Source organism: Parasteatoda tepidariorum, chromosome 7 (genome assembly GCF_982258835.1).
Source record: "Parasteatoda tepidariorum strain Cologne lab strain chromosome 7, Ptep-v5.0, whole genome shotgun sequence".
NCBI lineage: Eukaryota > Metazoa > Arthropoda > Arachnida > Araneae > Theridiidae > Parasteatoda > Parasteatoda tepidariorum.
Window position 1 is genome coordinate 2990678 of NC_141761.1, and position 19578 is coordinate 3010255.

The following is a 19578-nucleotide window of genomic DNA, read 5'->3' on the forward strand; positions in this document are numbered from 1 at the left end:
AAGTCAAAAAGTGATTATATAAATGCAGGATTCAAATATTAAATGTAAATTGTTGTAGAAAAGAAAAGGAATTTTTTTTTCAAAAGAAAACTCATTCTGCAAGAGCTCTGTAACGTTCTGTGACAATGTCACCATGATTCTGCCACAGGGTAATTGAGTAACGCTTGATAGAGGAAAGTTTGGAAAAGCTAATGAGTTTGAGCAAATGTAAATATAAAAACAGAGTGTTCGGTTTACAGAAGACAATAATTTTGGGGGTTCTTCAAATTTGTGGACTAAAAGATACATAAACCAGAGAAAACTATTTCTCAAAGTTTTAATTAAATTATTAGCAGTTTTTAAAAAAAAGTGATAGAGCACTCACATATTCAGCTTTGCTTAACCAACAAAGGGAATATCTTGCAAAAACAAAGTAAAATCTTCAGATGTCTTATCAAACAATTCCTAAAATAATACAATACAAGATTAGAAAACATCAGTAAATGAATTAAAGCGATAATTATTAAACAGAGTCTGCATTGCATATCTGCCAACATTGGAGAAATAATTTGAACTTAATCTTTCTGTTAAGTAATAAATAGATTATTTTGGCGATTAAAGATGTGGTATTTGTATTCTTTTTGATTTTATGATTGTTTAGATTTAAGAGCTTTCTGAGCATATGATATTTTGTGGAATTGTATTTTAATAAACAGGATGCTTAGAAGAGAAATTAAAAATGCAGAATAAAGTAGATAGAAGAATGATGTTTTTGTAAAAATAAGTTCTGCATTTAAGAGTTGCTGTAATTCTGTGTATTTACGATGCAGCGACTTCATGTTCAGAAGTGCAATTTCATTTAGACCACACGGTCACCATATCAACTTTCTACTTCATAGTTAAGTACCTATATATTCGACAGAAGCTTAGAATTTACAAGTCAAAAATTCAGAATGGATAGCTGTTGGGTGAGAAAAGTATCCAATTAGACTATAATACATTGTTTTTACAAAAACCTCACATAACAAATGCATTGTATATCACAAAAGATGACATCGTGTAAGAAAATACTAGCAAAAGTTTGAAATCAGATGTCACAGTGGGAGATGACAAATCATTTTCAGAATACAATTCTGACAGTTTGAGCAATTAAAGATTCATATACGTATTGAAAGTTTTTAATGCTGGCAAAAAAAATGAATTATTCACTTCTTAATAGTCCACATTTAAAAATTTAAAAAAAAATATTTTGTTGTTGCAGTTGTCTATTAAGGCACCGAGGTGAGATTTTTCTTGTTTATGTTTCCATTGGCGCCATCTATGCCCAAGAATTCGACTTCTGAAACACCCATAAGTCACATCTATTTAAAGCGGATCCATTCCTATAATCTTTCATTCATTCACAGATTATAACTTTGACCTAAACCAGAGAACGATCAATCTCCTACTCAGTACTCCCAGAGGCATAAAATGTTATGGGGACATGGAGGATGTTGTGACTCGGCAGATTAAACATGCACCAGTCACCATTTACTACATGGAGAGTCTTCGGTTTGCTGGATTACACAATTTTTTATGTGGAACAAAACATCTTGAAACCTTGGGAGTGTGGCTTGACAGCAGTTTAGATTTAAATAAGTGCAGTATTTATTTCTAAATTGTTTACATGAGGATTAGAGGATCCTTCTCAAACATTTTCAGATGAGTAGGAAGTACATTGTGATTTGACTTCTTTGAGGGGTCACCTAAGCAAAATAAACTCTAAGTTATTTAGCACAATAGTGAATCCCACATGAAATGAACTTACGCTTGGAGGAAAGAATTTTTCCCAATGCATGAAACAGAGAGGAAATCCCTTTTACTCTCATCTTCAGAGGAAGAAACACACTCTTGCACAGTTAAGGGCTTTTAAAGTCTAAAAAAAATATTGATAATTTTAAAATAGGAAAAGAAAATTAATAAACATCAACAAAATGGAACTGCTAATCCATACAAGATGTCTTATGTGTGAGTGCATTCCTTTTTGTCTCTCATAAATTCCCTTTTGTCTCTCATGTGTGAGTGCATTCCTTTTTGTCATATTCCTTTTTGTCTCTCTAAAATGTTTTACCCTTGATTGTTGGTTTAATTCTAAGCGATAAAAAAACGACTTTTTGTTTTGAAAAATTGTTTCTATGAACTATACTGATGCTGAAAATTTAAGGACTTTAAAAACCAATGTATCAAAATTAAGTTCGTTTAAGGGCCCTTATTTTCCAAAATAAAAATTGAGCAATTTTTAAAGATTTTAAGGACTGTGGGAACCCTGTAGTAATACAAACAAGAGATAAGTTAGAAAGGAAAGGCACTACACCTACAAAAACAAAATACATTAATAAATATTTTTCTTCTTCCTTTTTTGATTGATAAAAGCTAAATTTTAGTTTTATTCTATTGATTTTTTATTACTTGATAAAGAAAGCGAAAAATAAAAAATATTTTTAAAGCCATAGATTTTATACTTAATTAATAATAATAAAAAACATAACAAAAGATCCAAATTAAACTGAAGAACTTGTACCAACAATAAGGTAGCTTTTATGCAAAGCAAACTACTTAATTGCTGTCTAGGAGAGGAAGTAAAGCTTAGCATAAGTTTTTTCATCAGTTAAATAAATTCTGATATGAAAGAAATTAAATTATCCTGTTTGTTTCTAGCAAATCAATATCGGATTTGGAGCAATAAAATTGTTTTTCAAACAATTCTTTGCAATAAAAATAATAATTGAAATTTCAAATTGCTACACAATATTTATGAAAGAATTAACAATACTTCCTTAAGTACTCCACAATATTTATTCAAGTGCCACACATATTTCTTTCATAAAAGTTTAAAATCATGGCAAACAAAACAAAATATGACGCACATTTTTTCAGCTATCTAACTAATAATAATTTAATATTATATAATATAATTAAAAATAATTCTTAAAGTATCCCTTTTGCAGCAAATAAAATTAACAAAAAGTATTTCATGACTGTTATTCTCAAATATGAAAACAACATAGAACTTACCTTTAAACCTTCAACTACTCACATAAGTACAGAGAAGTTAAGATATTTTTTATTAAGTGGTAATACCTTTGAAAGCAATTTAGGTTTAAAATTTTGCCTTTTTTTAAAAAAAAGTACAAAGTAACTATTAAAATAAAGTCTCACCACTAAAAGCATATTTCAGAGATTTTTGCTACCGCCACTGGTGTAAGATAAAAAGAAAAAAAAGAAAGAAAATTTAAAAAATGAAAGCAAATATAAAGTTGCATGATATTAATTTTGCAAAGAATTTTCATTTATACCTTTGATAAATTTTCATGAAACTGAGGTTTGTGCAGGTCTCCATCTCCTATTATTCACAGAGGACAACTTGAACAACAGACATCTAGATGCCAAAGACACCATACAATCATTCATTGTGTCATGACTCTGAAATATATATATACACTACCTTACAATATTTTTTAAAATTTCTCAAGAAATACTTAGAGTATTATTTAGTAATTTAATCATTTTTTAGTTCATCAGATTTTTTATACTTCGCAGCAAAGTTTAAAGCTTTCAGAATTTTAGGAAACTGATAATAAATTTTTAAAAAAAAGTATTTTTATACACCTATGCAAGAAAATCAATTAAGAAGCTTTTATTGCTTATTTTGGTAGTGGTTTGTAATAACAGCATAAAATTTTATAAGCCTAGCTTAAATATTTATGGAGATTATACAAAACAAATTTCTTTGTCTTATGTTTTTTTGCTATAACTTTAAAAATATTCAGTACAATTAAACAAATTTTTAGAAAAATTTAAAACTATTTACAAAAATATTGATTTAAAATAATTCAATAAGCTCAAGATATGAGTATTTAAAGTAGTTTGTTTATATTGCGCATGTACAGAAAATTTTAAAAAAAAATCTTTTTCATATTTTTCGAATGAATTTTATTTGGCAACTAATGAAAAACATCTCATTTCAATATCAAGCAATTTTTTTACTTTTTAAAAGAAAGCTAAAAATGATAAGGATTTTTCCACAAGTTTCATTTTGTAAGATACAACAAGATTTATTAAAAATGACACTGGCAATAATAGCCAAGACTACGGAATGAAATTTGCGAATTTAAAATATACAAAAATTACTTAGAAAATTGCTTGAGACTTTTTAAGATATTTGAATCAGTACTTAGTTGCTAAACGTGGCTCACTACACAATTATGATAAAAAAATGTTTAATCAAGACCCCCTAAAAAATGAAAAGATCATTTTATCTTCAGACAAAAGAGTACGAGGCTGAAAGAAATAATAATTTTTACATGATCAGTTTTCTTTAGAAATAAAAGATTAAATTTAATTTAATAGCTCTAAAACTAATTTGAAAATTTTTAGAAAGAAAGAAAAATATAATGCATATCTTCAGACTTATGAATATGTGACTTCAAAAACTCCTAATTATACTGCCAAGAGATTTTGCTTAACTAAATTGCACGGAACAGAAAAAAAAATTCAACTGAAACAAGTGATTCCAAAACGAGAGAGTGGAGTATTGCAAATAAATCAAGTGTCTCATGACTTTCAGTCCCAGAAATGTTTTTTAATGTCCCAATAAAGCCTTTTGCATGAAACAAATTTATTAAGAAACAAGAATTTAAAAAGAAAATTTCTGCTTTTTTAATGAACATACAACATTAAAAAAATTCCGCAATAATAGAGTCCTTGGGTATTGAAAACTTTGCATTACTTTCTAATTGAGCCCACATGGCAGAACTTTATCGAGCAATCTGTGACAGAACTCTCAAGCACTAATATCTTTCTGCAAGATACTTTAAATAATAACAAACATATACGTTACTAATTTAAAATGAAAGAGCTGTGCTTAAAAAAAAACTGGATAACTATATTTAAAAAAAAACTATATAAATTTTTAATTGAACATGGAATAATTATTTATTCTAATATTATGGGTTATATTCTCGCATTTTGTTGGGGGGGTTGAATTATTTCCTTCTTCGCATTCTGTAAATAATCATCATAACAAAAAAAACAAAAAAAAGAATTAGAAATCATAAAATCCGTAGAAGTATAATTGCAAAAAAAAGATCAGTCACGAAATCACGCAAATCGTACTCCTCAAATGCATGCTTTGCTTCAAGATCAGGCTGTTGTAATAAATATTGTATGAAAAATATCAGATTTAAAAATCATGGTGAAATTAATAGTAATAACTGCCAAACATTTGATAGAATTATTGCCTTAAAAAGTAAATACTCTAATGCACAATTCGAATTTTCCATATTGAAATATATAGGAATATTTAAAATCCAAGTGAAAATCAATATCAACATCTGCTGAAAATACAAACAAAACATTATTTACACACCGACACATCGAATTACGATACTACCAGCATAAATTAAGCAAGTCAAAAAGTGATTATATAAATGCAGGATTCAAATATTAAATGTAAATTGTTGTAGAAAAGAAAAGGAATTTTTTTTTCAAAAGAAAACTCATTCTGCAAGAGCTCTGTAACGTTCTGTGACAATGTCACCATGATTCTGCCACAGGGTAATTGAGTAACGCTTGATAGAGGAAAGTTTGGAAAAGCTAATGAGTTTGAGCAAATGTAAATATAAAAACAGAGTGTTCGGTTTACAGAAGACAATAATTTTGGGGGTTCTTCAAATTTGTGGACTAAAAGATACATAAACCAGAGAAAACTATTTCTCAAAGTTTTAATTAAATTATTAGCAGTTTTTAAAAAAAAGTGATAGAGCACTCACATATTCAGCTTTGCTTAACCAACAAAGGGAATATCTTGCAAAAACAAAGTAAAATCTTCAGATGTCTTATCAAACAATTCCTAAAATAATACAATACAAGATTAGAAAACATCAGTAAATGAATTAAAGCGATAATTATTAAACAGAGTCTGCATTGCATATCTGCCAACATTGGAGAAATAATTTGAACTTAATCTTTCTGTTAAGTAATAAATAGATTATTTTGGCGATTAAAGATGTGGTATTTGTATTCTTTTTGATTTTATGATTGTTTAGATTTAAGAGCTTTCTGAGCATATGATATTTTGTGGAATTGTATTTTAATAAACAGGATGCTTAGAAGAGAAATTAAAAATGCAGAATAAAGTAGATAGAAGAATGATGTTTTTGTAAAAATAAGTTCTGCATTTAAGAGTTGCTGTAATTCTGTGTATTTACGATGCAGCGACTTCATGTTCAGAAGTGCAATTTCATTTAGACCACACGGTCACCATATCAACTTTCTACTTCATAGTTAAGTACCTATATATTCGACAGAAGCTTAGAATTTACAAGTCAAAAATTCAGAATGGATAGCTGTTGGGTGAGAAAAGTATCCAATTAGACTATAATACATTGTTTTTACAAAAACCTCACATAACAAATGCATTGTATATCACAAAAGATGACATCGTGTAAGAAAATACTAGCAAAAGTTTGAAATCAGATGTCACAGTGGGAGATGACAAATCATTTTCAGAATACAATTCTGACAGTTTGAGCAATTAAAGATTCATATACGTATTGAAAGTTTTTAATGCTGGCAAAAAAAATGAATTATTCACTTCTTAATAGTCCACATTTAAAAATTTAAAAAAAAATATTTTGTTGTTGCAGTTGTCTATTAAGGCACCGAGGTGAGATTTTTCTTGTTTATGTTTCCATTGGCGCCATCTATGCCCAAGAATTCGACTTCTGAAACACCCATAAGTCACATCTATTTAAAGCGGATCCATTCCTATAATCTTTCATTCATTCACAGATTATAACTTTGACCTAAACCAGAGAACGATCAATCTCCTACTCAGTACTCCCAGAGGCATAAAATGTTATGGGGACATGGAGGATGTTGTGACTCGGCAGATTAAACATGCACCAGTCACCATTTACTACATGGAGAGTCTTCGGTTTGCTGGATTACACAATTTTTTATGTGGAACAAAACATCTTGAAACCTTGGGAGTGTGGCTTGACAGCAGTTTAGATTTAAATAAGTGCAGTATTTATTTCTAAATTGTTTACATGAGGATTAGAGGATCCTTCTCAAACATTTTCAGATGAGTAGGAAGTACATTGTGATTTGACTTCTTTGAGGGGTCACCTAAGCAAAATAAACTCTAAGTTATTTAGCACAATAGTGAATCCCACATGAAATGAACTTACGCTTGGAGGAAAGAATTTTTCCCAATGCATGAAACAGAGAGGAAATCCCTTTTACTCTCATCTTCAGAGGAAGAAACACACTCTTGCACAGTTAAGGGCTTTTAAAGTCTAAAAAAAATATTGATAATTTTAAAATAGGAAAAGAAAATTAATAAACATCAACAAAATGGAACTGCTAATCCATACAAGATGTCTTATGTGTGAGTGCATTCCTTTTTGTCTCTCATAAATTCCCTTTTGTCTCTCATGTGTGAGTGCATTCCTTTTTGTCATATTCCTTTTTGTCTCTCTAAAATGTTTTACCCTTGATTGTTGGTTTAATTCTAAGCGATAAAAAAACGACTTTTTGTTTTGAAAAATTGTTTCTATGAACTATACTGATGCTGAAAATTTAAGGACTTTAAAAACCAATGTATCAAAATTAAGTTCGTTTAAGGGCCCTTATTTTCCAAAATAAAAATTGAGCAATTTTTAAAGATTTTAAGGACTGTGGGAACCCTGTAGTAATACAAACAAGAGATAAGTTAGAAAGGAAAGGCACTACACCTACAAAAACAAAATACATTAATAAATATTTTTCTTCTTCCTTTTTTGATTGATAAAAGCTAAATTTTAGTTTTATTCTATTGATTTTTTATTACTTGATAAAGAAAGCGAAAAATAAAAAATATTTTTAAAGCCATAGATTTTATACTTAATTAATAATAATAAAAAACATAACAAAAGATCCAAATTAAACTGAAGAACTTGTACCAACAATAAGGTAGCTTTTATGCAAAGCAAACTACTTAATTGCTGTCTAGGAGAGGAAGTAAAGCTTAGCATAAGTTTTTTCATCAGTTAAATAAATTCTGATATGAAAGAAATTAAATTATCCTGTTTGTTTCTAGCAAATCAATATCGGATTTGGAGCAATAAAATTGTTTTTCAAACAATTCTTTGCAATAAAAATAATAATTGAAATTTCAAATTGCTACACAATATTTATGAAAGAATTAACAATACTTCCTTAAGTACTCCACAATATTTATTCAAGTGCCACACATATTTCTTTCATAAAAGTTTAAAATCATGGCAAACAAAACAAAATATGACGCACATTTTTTCAGCTATCTAACTAATAATAATTTAATATTATATAATATAATTAAAAATAATTCTTAAAGTATCCCTTTTGCAGCAAATAAAATTAACAAAAAGTATTTCATGACTGTTATTCTCAAATATGAAAACAACATAGAACTTACCTTTAAACTGAGACATAGTCTCTTTTGAGACGACAGAAGAAAAATTGAATTCTGCAATATCGAATTTGTCTCAGGAGTAAATTCCAAGGAGCCATATTCTTTTAACATCTTTACATTTATGTTGTGAATACAAATGTGTTGCCCATCTTCAGCTAAAGTTAAATAAAACGAAGAATGAAACAGTTACAATACTTTAGATTACTTTAAATTCAAACTATCTATATGTAGAATAAACATAACAATAAATGACTTTGGTTTGCTTAACAAAATAAATAAGAATGACAAGAAAGAAAAAAAAAGGGAAAATATATTTTAAAAACTTATTAAGATTCTTCACACTTTGAAGATAAAAGAGAAATTGTTTCAACTTTATAGTATAATAATGCAGTAAAACATAGATAAATAAATACCGTTAGAAAAATGTCACCCCTTTTCTTTCTCAGTCTGAAATAGAATTCATACTTGCATCACATATTCCATGCTATTCAGACATTTTGAAACACTAAAAGAATTTTCAGTAATTTAAATATTTTTTTTCTTCCTAAAATAGAATTAGAGTGACTGCAATTCAGTAACTTACAAGTTAAAACCTCACCTATGAATTAGAGATTCATTGTGGATCATTGAATTTCATTTCACAGCTAAGTACTGTATTTATTTAATTGGACAACAAAGTACAATAACAAACATAAGGTCATTTCATTATTTAAGCTTGCTCTGAACAATAAATTTCACCATAACAATTTTTTATTTTAGGACAAATATTTAAAAACCACAGTTTTTTTTATATTCATTTTTTAAACTTAGGCACAATAACATTTATTTCAAACTGAGAGAATGACGAGATTGTTTTGATTTTTCTCAATGGGATTACAATAGGTTTATGTCTGGTGATGCTTTTTATTTGCTAATTCATTTAGACTACTAACAAATAAAAACACGACACATTCAATGCTAACACCTTTTTTTACAGCAAATACTTCCTGGAAATTTTTAAAAAAAACCTGTTTTATACTAATTTTTAACACATAGAAATTTTCATAATTAACATATACATGTTTTAATTATTGACATATAGTACCTGGTCAACTGAAAACATTTAGCAAGTTTGGAAAACTTTTCTTTAATCTACTGAAAATTTAAGTACACAAGATCACAATTTTAAAGCTGTAACTGGAAATAGCATGATTTTAATACAGGCCAAAATATTCTCATAATTTTTCCTATCTGAAATGAAACCTTAAATGAGAGGTTACCCAATTCATGAAATAGATGAAATGGCTGGATTTTTGGACTCCACAAAAACCTGTCACAGCTAGACTTTCTGGTGATACATCAAAAAAATGTGTGCATGTAAAAACGATATTGAATTAAAGGATTCTAAAAAATTGAATCGCAGCTGCAACTGAAACAATTTCTCCAGAAATTCTTCAAATAACCATCTTTGAATGTCAATCATCAATTAATTATGTCTACAATTAAACATATTAGATAATTAATTAACTTGCATCTTATAAGAAACTAAGAAAAAATGGAAAGAAACATTAATATTTTAATTCTTTTATATGCATTAACATATTTTTATTAACAGTAACAAATATTTAACATTATATGATAGGCAAAAACAACATACTTTCAGGTAATTCTTCATAAGACTCAGCTGAACTTGTTGAAATAAGATGTTTTCTCTCTGGTACATTACCCTAAAATGCAATTATATGAAACTTATACAAAATTTAATGCAAATATTTTTATTTTTAAAGAGATAATTTTAACAAGTTAACTAAACTAATTATAATTTTCCTAAGTAGTATATGTTTTGGAGGAACTAAATGAACTTTGTATCATTAACTGCAAAAAATATTTTTAAACAAAATGTAAATAAATTATCTTAACATTAGACAAATTATCTGAACCTTAGACAAATTATCTTAAGCTTAAAAATTAGAGACACTAAAATTAAAATGTGTACATGCCACCAACCTTACATTCTTAAAACCTTAGACATATTAATCGCATTTTAAGATAGCAATATGAACTAAAAGATTTAGTATATGTATATAATGTATTAAATTTCAATAAAAATTCCACATAAATTACATTCTTATATTATTTGAAAACTATAAAAAAGATAAAAACTTGAAATAGCTTTATTTAAAGCAAGCAGCAATAAGGGAAAAAAAGTGACTCAAAAATGTAAGCTTAATTGTCCGAAAAATTTACATCATAGAAATGAATGTCGAGCATTGTAAACTCAAATCAATAAAATGAAGCTATAATTTAATTATTAATTTATAGATAAATAAGATAGTAAAAATTTTGAAAAGAATCTAGAATTTTTATTTTAAAAGGTTTTTTTTTGTATTTTTTAAAAGCCTGCAAAATTAATAAAGTAATTATTCTATATGAATCAATCTTTATTACTTAATAATAATAAAAAGCATATAAACAGATATAGACAAAAGTCCAAACTTTTGCTTCCTTTCATTCAATTTGAAATTATTTCTAAGAGCAAATTCTCACTAAGTCAGTGTCAGCAGAAATGTAACAAAGCATGAATGTATTTCATCCAATGAGAGCAACTGCAAAGATATTGTCAAGCGTTATCTGATATGAAACTTGTGACAGTTTTACTGGCGCTCTCTTTTGAGCGCAAACAGATTAATGATGAAATTAAGAGGATTTTTTTAAACTTTTTCACAAAAATATAAATAAATAATAAAAGAGGGGAAAATTTTCGAGATAATAAAAATTGGAAGGCAGTAGCAAAATACAACTCCTGTTAAAAACAGTAGAGTTGGCATTTATGAAATTATGCCCACCAAAAAAAAAGGGAAAATAATAAAAAGAAAGGTTTAGAGAAGAAATTTGTTTCCGAGGTAATATATAGCTATAGAAGTCATAAAAAGACACTGTTTGCAAGAATATAATATTCAAATAATTGAAAGAAGAAACAAAATTAAAAATTTTGTTTGCTAATTTTGTTTTTAAAAGACAAACACTTTGTTCCAATAAATTTTTTTAAAAAAATCACATACATTGCTTCTATAAATGAGCTCCTTAAGTTGATCTACATTCTGGTTTAAAGCAATATCCCTTTCATGAAGTAGCTGCAAAGAAAAAAAAAAGCTTCAGAATGTTAAATACCAAATTAAATCTTTTAAGTGATAAAAGTTGACGAATGTTATCAACAGGTTGTAGGGATACAGTTATCTTCTTTTAATGAACACATGTGAAATAAATAACAGTACAATTTTTCAATAAATCAATTAATCAAAAAATTTACAATGGTCTTCCCTATACACAAACAAAAGTTTAATGAAATTTCACTTTTTCTGGGCAGTGTTAGCATTAAACTCTGAGCACATTATATGCAACTAACATCAGAGCAAAATTCACTTAATAAAGATTTTAAGCATGAAGTGAAATATGAACCATGCTTTTATGAAAATTCTTTCAAATTTATTTTATGTATAAGTAATATAAGGATAGTGAACACTCTGTAAAATATTATAATATTCAATTAGATTTTATCAAGATACAATATTCAGTTCAAATATTTTCATCAATACATTAACTTTTCAAACATTAATTATTTTTAACTGTTACAGTTCATAAAAAATACAAGAAATATTAATATCACAGGTATAAATTTTAAAAATTAAACTTAAACTAAAAAAAAAAAAAAAAAATCAGATAAGTTAAAAATAATTGAATTATTGGCATAACTTTGACCTTACCGTAAAGGCAGATTCCATAAAGCAAGCCACTGGAGTGTCCATTTCATAAGCAGCTCTCTCTCTTTCAATAACAGAAAAGACTTCCTTCTGACCAGCCATGAGTAATTTCTGGAATCACCTAGAACATTCTTTTAATTAAATATTATTATTTAATAGTTCACATTACACACATATATTCTTAAGCAAATAATGAGATAAGAAAAAAAAATCTCTTATGCTAAGGGTTTTTTCAGACATTTTTCTAACTTTAGGGAGATTTTTAAAATATAATAAAATTTGGAGACTAGGGGAAATTAATAAAATTTAACACCCATCAAGCGTTGAGCCCCCGGACTGGACAGAAAATCTGCAACTTAAATTACAAAACAAAGCTTAGAAGAGCTATTTAGTCATTTCCACTATAGGTGGTAGCAATACATTTGTGTAGACAACATGATTTCTTCTAATCAATGAGTACAACGCTCTTGAAGGGGGGGGGGGAGTCATTGTTGTATGCAAGAAACCAGTAGAGGCTGGAAAAACAGTAAAAACTTGAAAAACAGTAGAGGAAAAAATTTTATTGACTACTTACAATAGTACATCAATGGTTAGAAGTTTGCCGAAGACCACTTCTCTCAATCATGGCATCTATGACTGCAAGTTTGCAAACAATTTTCGAATGCAAGTGAGCAATTTTCGATTGCAAGTGAACAGTGATAGTTGTGGCAATGATTATTATTATCCCCTGTGTTTCTTTTATCATGACTCATCCTGTCGCTGACATGATAAATCCTGAAGTGATGGAGAATCTCTCTCACTTATGTAAACATGCCTTCGTTTAATTGCGCAAATCCTGGTTATCTTTTTACATTTAATGCAGCCGTTCATCATTTTTAACCATTATTTTGCAAAGATATAATATTAAGAAATAATATTAATTGTTAAGAAATAATAGTCATTGTTAAAAAATATTAAAATACAATGCTTATTTTTTTTTTTTTAAAATATGCAATTTACTACTTATTAATATTTTATTTTTATTCAATGATCATTTTTGCTTTTTAATGCATTTCTCTTTTTCTAATAACGAACTGAATTTATGATGGGGGTGGGGGTGAGTCAGAAGTTTCTCAGTCTTTTTTAATCCATTAATGAAGTTTTTATTTTTCTGCTCATGAAGATATTTATAAATACTAGTTCAATGAGCGTTTTCATACTGATTTTATATTTATAATTACTTATGTAATGACATAAGTTGCAGCAGGCTAATTTCTGCCGCATGTCTCCTTCCCTCCTGCACAAGTTGTTCAGTTTTTTAAAAAAAAAATATACAATTGATTGTTGATAACTAATCAAAAAGGGCAAGAATTTGAAATTACCCAACACCAAATGTAAAACATTATTGTAACAAATATATTATATTATAACAAATACATTAAATTGTAACAAATCATTGTAAAAAATAATTTATAAAAAAAAAATACATATCGTCATTGACAGTAAATATAGCTGTATGAGCATTTTCAATAGAAACTGGTAAAGAAATCAGTGATCCTTTCTATCTTTTCATTAAGCATAATTTAATTTCATCTCCAACAGTTACAGAACTTGCATAGTTTTATGAAAACACTGTTTAAAAAAAAACACAAAGAATAAATTTAAAAAATTATTTTCAATTTTTTTTAATACCTTTAAACTTGTGTCATTGAAAGATAAAGGGAAAAGCAAAGGCATTCCAACAGCTATATTATATGTTAAAAATAATTAGCTATCATAAGACAAGAACTAAGAATTTAAGATTTCAGAAGTAAAAGTTTATCTAAAGCTACAAAAATGTGCTTAGCACTTTTAATTTCTGACTTCTAAAATTGTCGTTACTTTCAACAGGGGTAAATGTGGCAAAAATTGAAACTTTTAAAACAGAATGTATGTATCCAAATTTTAAAAGGGTAGAAAAAATTTGATACAAATCTTTATACTTTAAAAATATAAATATACTGAAGACTTATGATTGCTAAAAAATATATAATTATAGGAAATAATCTCACTTAATTTAATTTAATCATTAATATTTTATTATTACATAATAAAGCCCTCACCGTGTAGGAAATTAAAAGCAAAGAGTCTTATAAACATTTTCTTAAACAAGAATACCAACAAACAACAGTTTTTATATTATATTATATATATATATATATATATATATATATATATATATATATATATATATATATATATATATACACAGATAGATAGATGGATAGATATACATACAGACAGCAACACATGTTGTGAAATATAAAGAAAAATGACAAATTATTGTTATCTTAAATTTTTTGCTTGTCTTAACTCACTTTTTTTTTATAAGAGAAAAATAAATAAAATCCACCAAAAGACTGAAAACATATAACTAACTTTACTTTCACTCATTGAATTTTATATATATATATATATATATATATATATATATATATATATATATATATATATATATATATATATATATATATATATATATATATATATATATTTAAATAAGATGAGAAACAATACTTCAGTAATTAAATAATAAGTCTAAAAACAGATAATAAATGAAAAAAACAGATAATAACCATTTAAAGTAGAAAATTGAATTATTCTTTATTTATATTTAGTTGAAATTTCAAATCATCATCAAGAAACTGTCAAGTTCACAATATAATAAATAAATAAATAAAATTACCTTTTTAAATCAATTTTCTGCACTGCTTCAAAACAAATAGGACATTTTTGCCAAGATTTATCAGTTAAAGCCAAATAATGTAGAATGCCGGGAGAGCAATAAACATGTCCACACATCTTTGCAGCAGTTGAAATGTGAAGACAAATTGGGCAAGATGGCATCATGACATGTTAAACGCTGAAGAAATACAAAATTCTGAGATATGTACAAGGACAAAAATTATTGCAGAAATTTTCAATTGTTTAAAAAAAATTTTTTATCTATTATGTTACTTTTTAATTAAAACCTAAACAATATTATTTTAAATTAAGAGATAAAATTTTTGAGCACTTTGTTGATGCATAACAACAATTAAATTATATCTTAAAACAAAATTTTCAATTTCTTATGAAGTGATTAGCAAAAAAAATTAACTAAAAGTAATTAACTAAGAAAATATTTCTTGTGCAGGCTACTCGATGTAATATAAATTACATAAAACTATACATTTACTAACAGCATGATTAAAACAGAAAACAAATGTGCTGTAAAATAAAAAAATTACTTTTCCCAATGTGACAGACTATCTCACAGAAAATCTGCACATACTATTTCTTCAACTAATGACCACTCTACAAGCTTATCTGGATTGTTTTGGTACATAGAATAATCTCCATTATCCCTTGCAACGAATTGGCAACCTAAAATTTTAAATAAAGTTTCATTACTTTCATACATAATAAATAATTCAAAAAAGCACACATGGTGTTCTACAGCTTAACTTCTGATTAATACACACTTTAATGATCCTAGTCAAAATCTTCGCCCAAAGTGTTGCCAATGAAAATTTAAGTCTGGAAAAAAGAAAATACTATTATAAAAATCAGAAATTATTATCAATGTTAATCAGGGTACAAGTCGGGACCAGAATGAAATTCATTGAAACAAAGAAAATTTGTTAGATGAAGCTTAAAAGCTGACAATTGTTATTAACATGTTGAGAGTAACTTGCATTTTTAAAAAAATTCTCGTTAGGCCAGACATGCTATCTAGAAACGCTATTATTGTGGTACAGCAATGTGAAGCGTACTACTAACAGATTTAAATAAAAAATTGATTTGCAATAAATAAAAATTAAGTCAATTTGAAATAAAATTTCAATTATTACTAAACCTGATTTTATTTTGATAAAAGACAAGACAGTAAATTTTAAACTGTAAAGATTCAACAAAAAAATTGCGTAAAAAAAAAAAAAAAACTTAGGAAATAAGTGAATTTTTTCAAATGGACCCATTCCATTCACCTTGGTCAATTCAAAGTATAAAATGGTAATATATTTTATATTATAAAATAAAAAAAGTAATAAGTATTAACAATAATAAAAATAAAAAAAATCATTGATAATTGTTATTTGATGATAGAATCAAAATTGGCTATACAGTACTAAACTGAAGTTTAAAGGAGGAAGGACCAAAGCACCTCAGAATCACATAACTTGTAAATGGAAATCACAGATTTTGAATTTTTCTTTTAAATCTGATTTAAAATAAAATTGTTTGAACCAATAGTTTTAATTATTTTTAGATGTGTAAGTAAAATTCAAAATCCCAGTTTAAAATACTAAGCAAAAAATGAACAGGAAGTAGTTAAATGGAAATAGCTGGTTTCGAATTTTTCTTTTAAAATTGCTTCAAATATACACAAGAAAATTTCTTACTGAAAAATCATATTAGAAGACTTACAACAAGAGATCCTTATTACATTTTGGATGGTTTAATCCCTTATTTTTATTATATCCAGAACCAGATCGCCTACGTTCTCAAACATCAAAAGTAAAATTCAACAGTTCCTTTCTTATAACCCTGTGAGTAAGATGGTTCAGCAACTTATCTTAATCTGAAACTGAATGTTCAATACAACTCTAAAAACAACTATTCGTAAAATATATATTTTTTTTATAAAATACATCAATATATCTTTTTACTTTTAGAAAAGAAAGCATGAAACTAAACTTGATTAGGAAAAAAAAATTGCATTAAAGGCTATCTCCTAACTATCCCAACTTAACCACATGTTGTTACAAACCTTTTTACTAGAAAAGGATACAAGGATGGAAAAGGATAGAAAAGGATAGAAAAGGATACAAGGATGCACTGAAAAACTTCAATGTTGTGATATCTTCTCCAATCTGATGTCTGGATCTTTTCTCAATGCATTAAAAATTGTAATTTACTGAGACATGCACAATGTTTCCTGATGGATTGATGTCTGCACTTGCAATGGGGAGCATTGTTCCCGATTTTCAATGCGCAAAACAAAGCACTTCTCCTTACCATAACATCAACGACCGCAAGCTTGTGTAAGAATTTTCCGTCGATCGTAAGTGAACAGCGATAGCTCTGACAATGTTGGTTATGTGTTTCCCCATAGAAATGTGCTTTCTGAAAGGAAATGGAAAAGAAACATTCTTTCCCCATGTTTCTTTCAATGTGACTGATTGTTTTGCTGATACAATGAATTCCTCTGAGATAAAGAGTCAAAGTGTTATTGAATTTCTTAGTTATGGAAATGTGCTTTCTGTTTCTGCCACTGCTTTTTAGACAGTGCTGCTACAAAAGATGCTCAAATTCTTGAATTCTTCCATTCAAATTCTTCCATGAAGTGAATTCTTGAGTAGTAATAGATGTCTTCAATATCTTATACTTAGTAAGCTGGCCCCTATTTTTCAACAATTTGCGCATGTCTGCCCTTCAGTGAGTTTCAAGGTTAAGTTGCCACTATTTAATTTACAACCCTCGTATATTTTTCACACAAAATACCTATATATAAGTATAATTCAAGGAGTTTACTTTTGCAAGTTTCATGATGCTTTTTTTTCTTCACAAAACTAAAAAAAAAAAGAAATATATATATATATATATATATATATATTATATATATATATATGACATAAAAAGAAACATTTTGGAGTAGATAGGGGCTTTTCCTTGTTATTTTAAAGTAAACCAAAAATGAGTTCAAAAATGTTTCAAAGTAAACCACAATTCTGACAATATTAAAATTCCAACAGCACTAAGTGGAATTTTAAATCTGTTGCTTCAAAAATTTATCTGAATGCTGGATTAAATAAAAAAATCACAGTTAAAACATTTACTAAAATTCAACTGAATTAAAATGTAACATAGTATTTGTAGTAATATTTTCAAAAAAAATTTGAATTCTCCAATCTTTTCATGAAAGCTGACAGCTACGCATTTTAAATATTTTTTTTTATCCAGAGTTACAATGAAACATACAATGACTAGTACTTTAATTTCATAGATATCAGAATAGATTTTAGTTTTTTTTCTATTCAGTGTCAGGAACAAATCTTCTTGAAATTGCTCTGACTAATAAGTTCAGACTAATAAAAATAAGTTTTTAATATAATACATAAGTAAATATATAAAGCCAGTTATGATATATTTTTGTTACTTAGTGTATAAAATCAAGAAATACCATCAAGTTAAGCGACAATTACAATAAGACATCATGACGAATACATTGTCAGGCAGAGGGTAAAACAGTAACTAGAATCAAAAAAGGAATTCTCTGTTTTAAAGTAGAACTTAAGAGAATTTCCAAGGGTAGTTACGAAGTTAGTTGTAAATATGTTAATTACAATATCTCTTATTCCTTTGTGTTTATAATTTTTCCCATGAACGAAAAAGGTAAAAATATCAAAGTTTTTTCATATGAAAAAAAAAAGAAATACAGTCAAACCTCACTAATGCGAAATCACTTAGGGTGAAATATCGCTTTATATGAAATATATGTTTGGTCCCATTAGTCAGCTATCAATTATTCTAGCATTTAGCATATTGAACATGAAAATTTCAAGCTGACATGAAAGGTCACAACACAGATCAGAAGCATGTGCATAATGTGTCAATTATTCATTTTGAGGAATGCTATTTCTATTATCCACCTTTGTTAGGAGTAGCAGATGGGCAAATAAATAAAATAGTTAAATAAAATTATTAAAATTCTTAAGCTTATTTTCATTTGTATGGGACATAAGTGTAGTACACGATATGTATTAATAGTATGAAATAAATTGTTTTCATAATGTATTGGATAAGATGAAATCTGGCTAACATAAATAATTATGATATTAAATTTTTTGTTGTCAATTTCGAGATCAAGAGGTTCGGCTGTAATAAAAAAAAATTTCGGTACCAGTTTTTAAAATTATTAAATGTTTTCTCTTAAGAAACAAAAGCATCCTTAGTAGTTAATGTGATATTTCACTAAAGGTATAGATAGTAAGGTATACATTACGTAAGGATAAGGTATTTCAACATTTCTACCTTCTAAGCACTACAGCCTGTTCTACATCAAGCCTTTCATTTTCTTCATGCGACATTAATCGAACACTATGAATCTCCATCTGCTTTAGATCTGGCTATCTTGTGGCTAACCTTTGTTTCTTTTCACTGTTTTTTCAACCAAGTAGTTAGGGAAATTTGTTTCGGCAAAGTGATCAAAATTGTGCTAAACCCCCAATCAAAGTTATCTTTGTACAGTATCTTTCCTCTGACCTGGGTTACTCTGTTTAAGCGACTGTATGATAATGCCTCAGTAACCCCAAAAACAATTTATAGTGAAATTAAGCCCAAGAAACATGCGAAATTTCAATGATTTTATAATATGTAGTAAAT

The 19578-nt window shown here is 27.4% G+C and overlaps 1 protein-coding gene across 22 annotated transcripts in view; it reads right to left on the reverse strand.

Moving 5' to 3' along the window:
• Positions 1-19578, reverse strand: part of LOC122273057 (uncharacterized) — a 40661-nt gene that overhangs the window by 7107 nt on the left and 13976 nt on the right. For 13 of the 22 annotated variants that reach the window (XM_087167070.1, XM_087167067.1, XM_087167066.1 and 10 more), the window contains 12 exons: positions 15678-15732; positions 15444-15579; positions 14900-15076; positions 12199-12316; positions 11497-11568; positions 10092-10161; positions 8459-8610; positions 7212-7319; positions 5790-5869; positions 3315-3441; positions 1787-1894; positions 365-444 (listed from right to left, as the gene is read on the reverse strand). In XM_087167070.1, coding sequence (XP_087023196.1) covers positions 7275-7319; positions 8459-8610; positions 10092-10161; positions 11497-11568; positions 12199-12297 — 438 coding nt within the window. In that variant the 5' untranslated portion in view covers positions 12298-12316; positions 14900-15076; positions 15444-15579; positions 15678-15732 and the 3' untranslated portion in view covers positions 365-444; positions 1787-1894; positions 3315-3441; positions 5790-5869; positions 7212-7274. Of the gene's footprint in view, positions 1-364; positions 445-1786; positions 1895-3314; positions 3442-5789; positions 5870-7211; positions 7320-8458; positions 8611-10091; positions 10162-11496; positions 11569-12198; positions 12327-14899; positions 15077-15443; positions 15580-15677; positions 15733-16620; positions 16781-17727; positions 17766-19578 lie in introns of all 22 variants that reach the window. The other 9 variants (XM_087167068.1, XM_087167061.1, XM_087167060.1 and 6 more) reach the window with 8 other exon arrangements.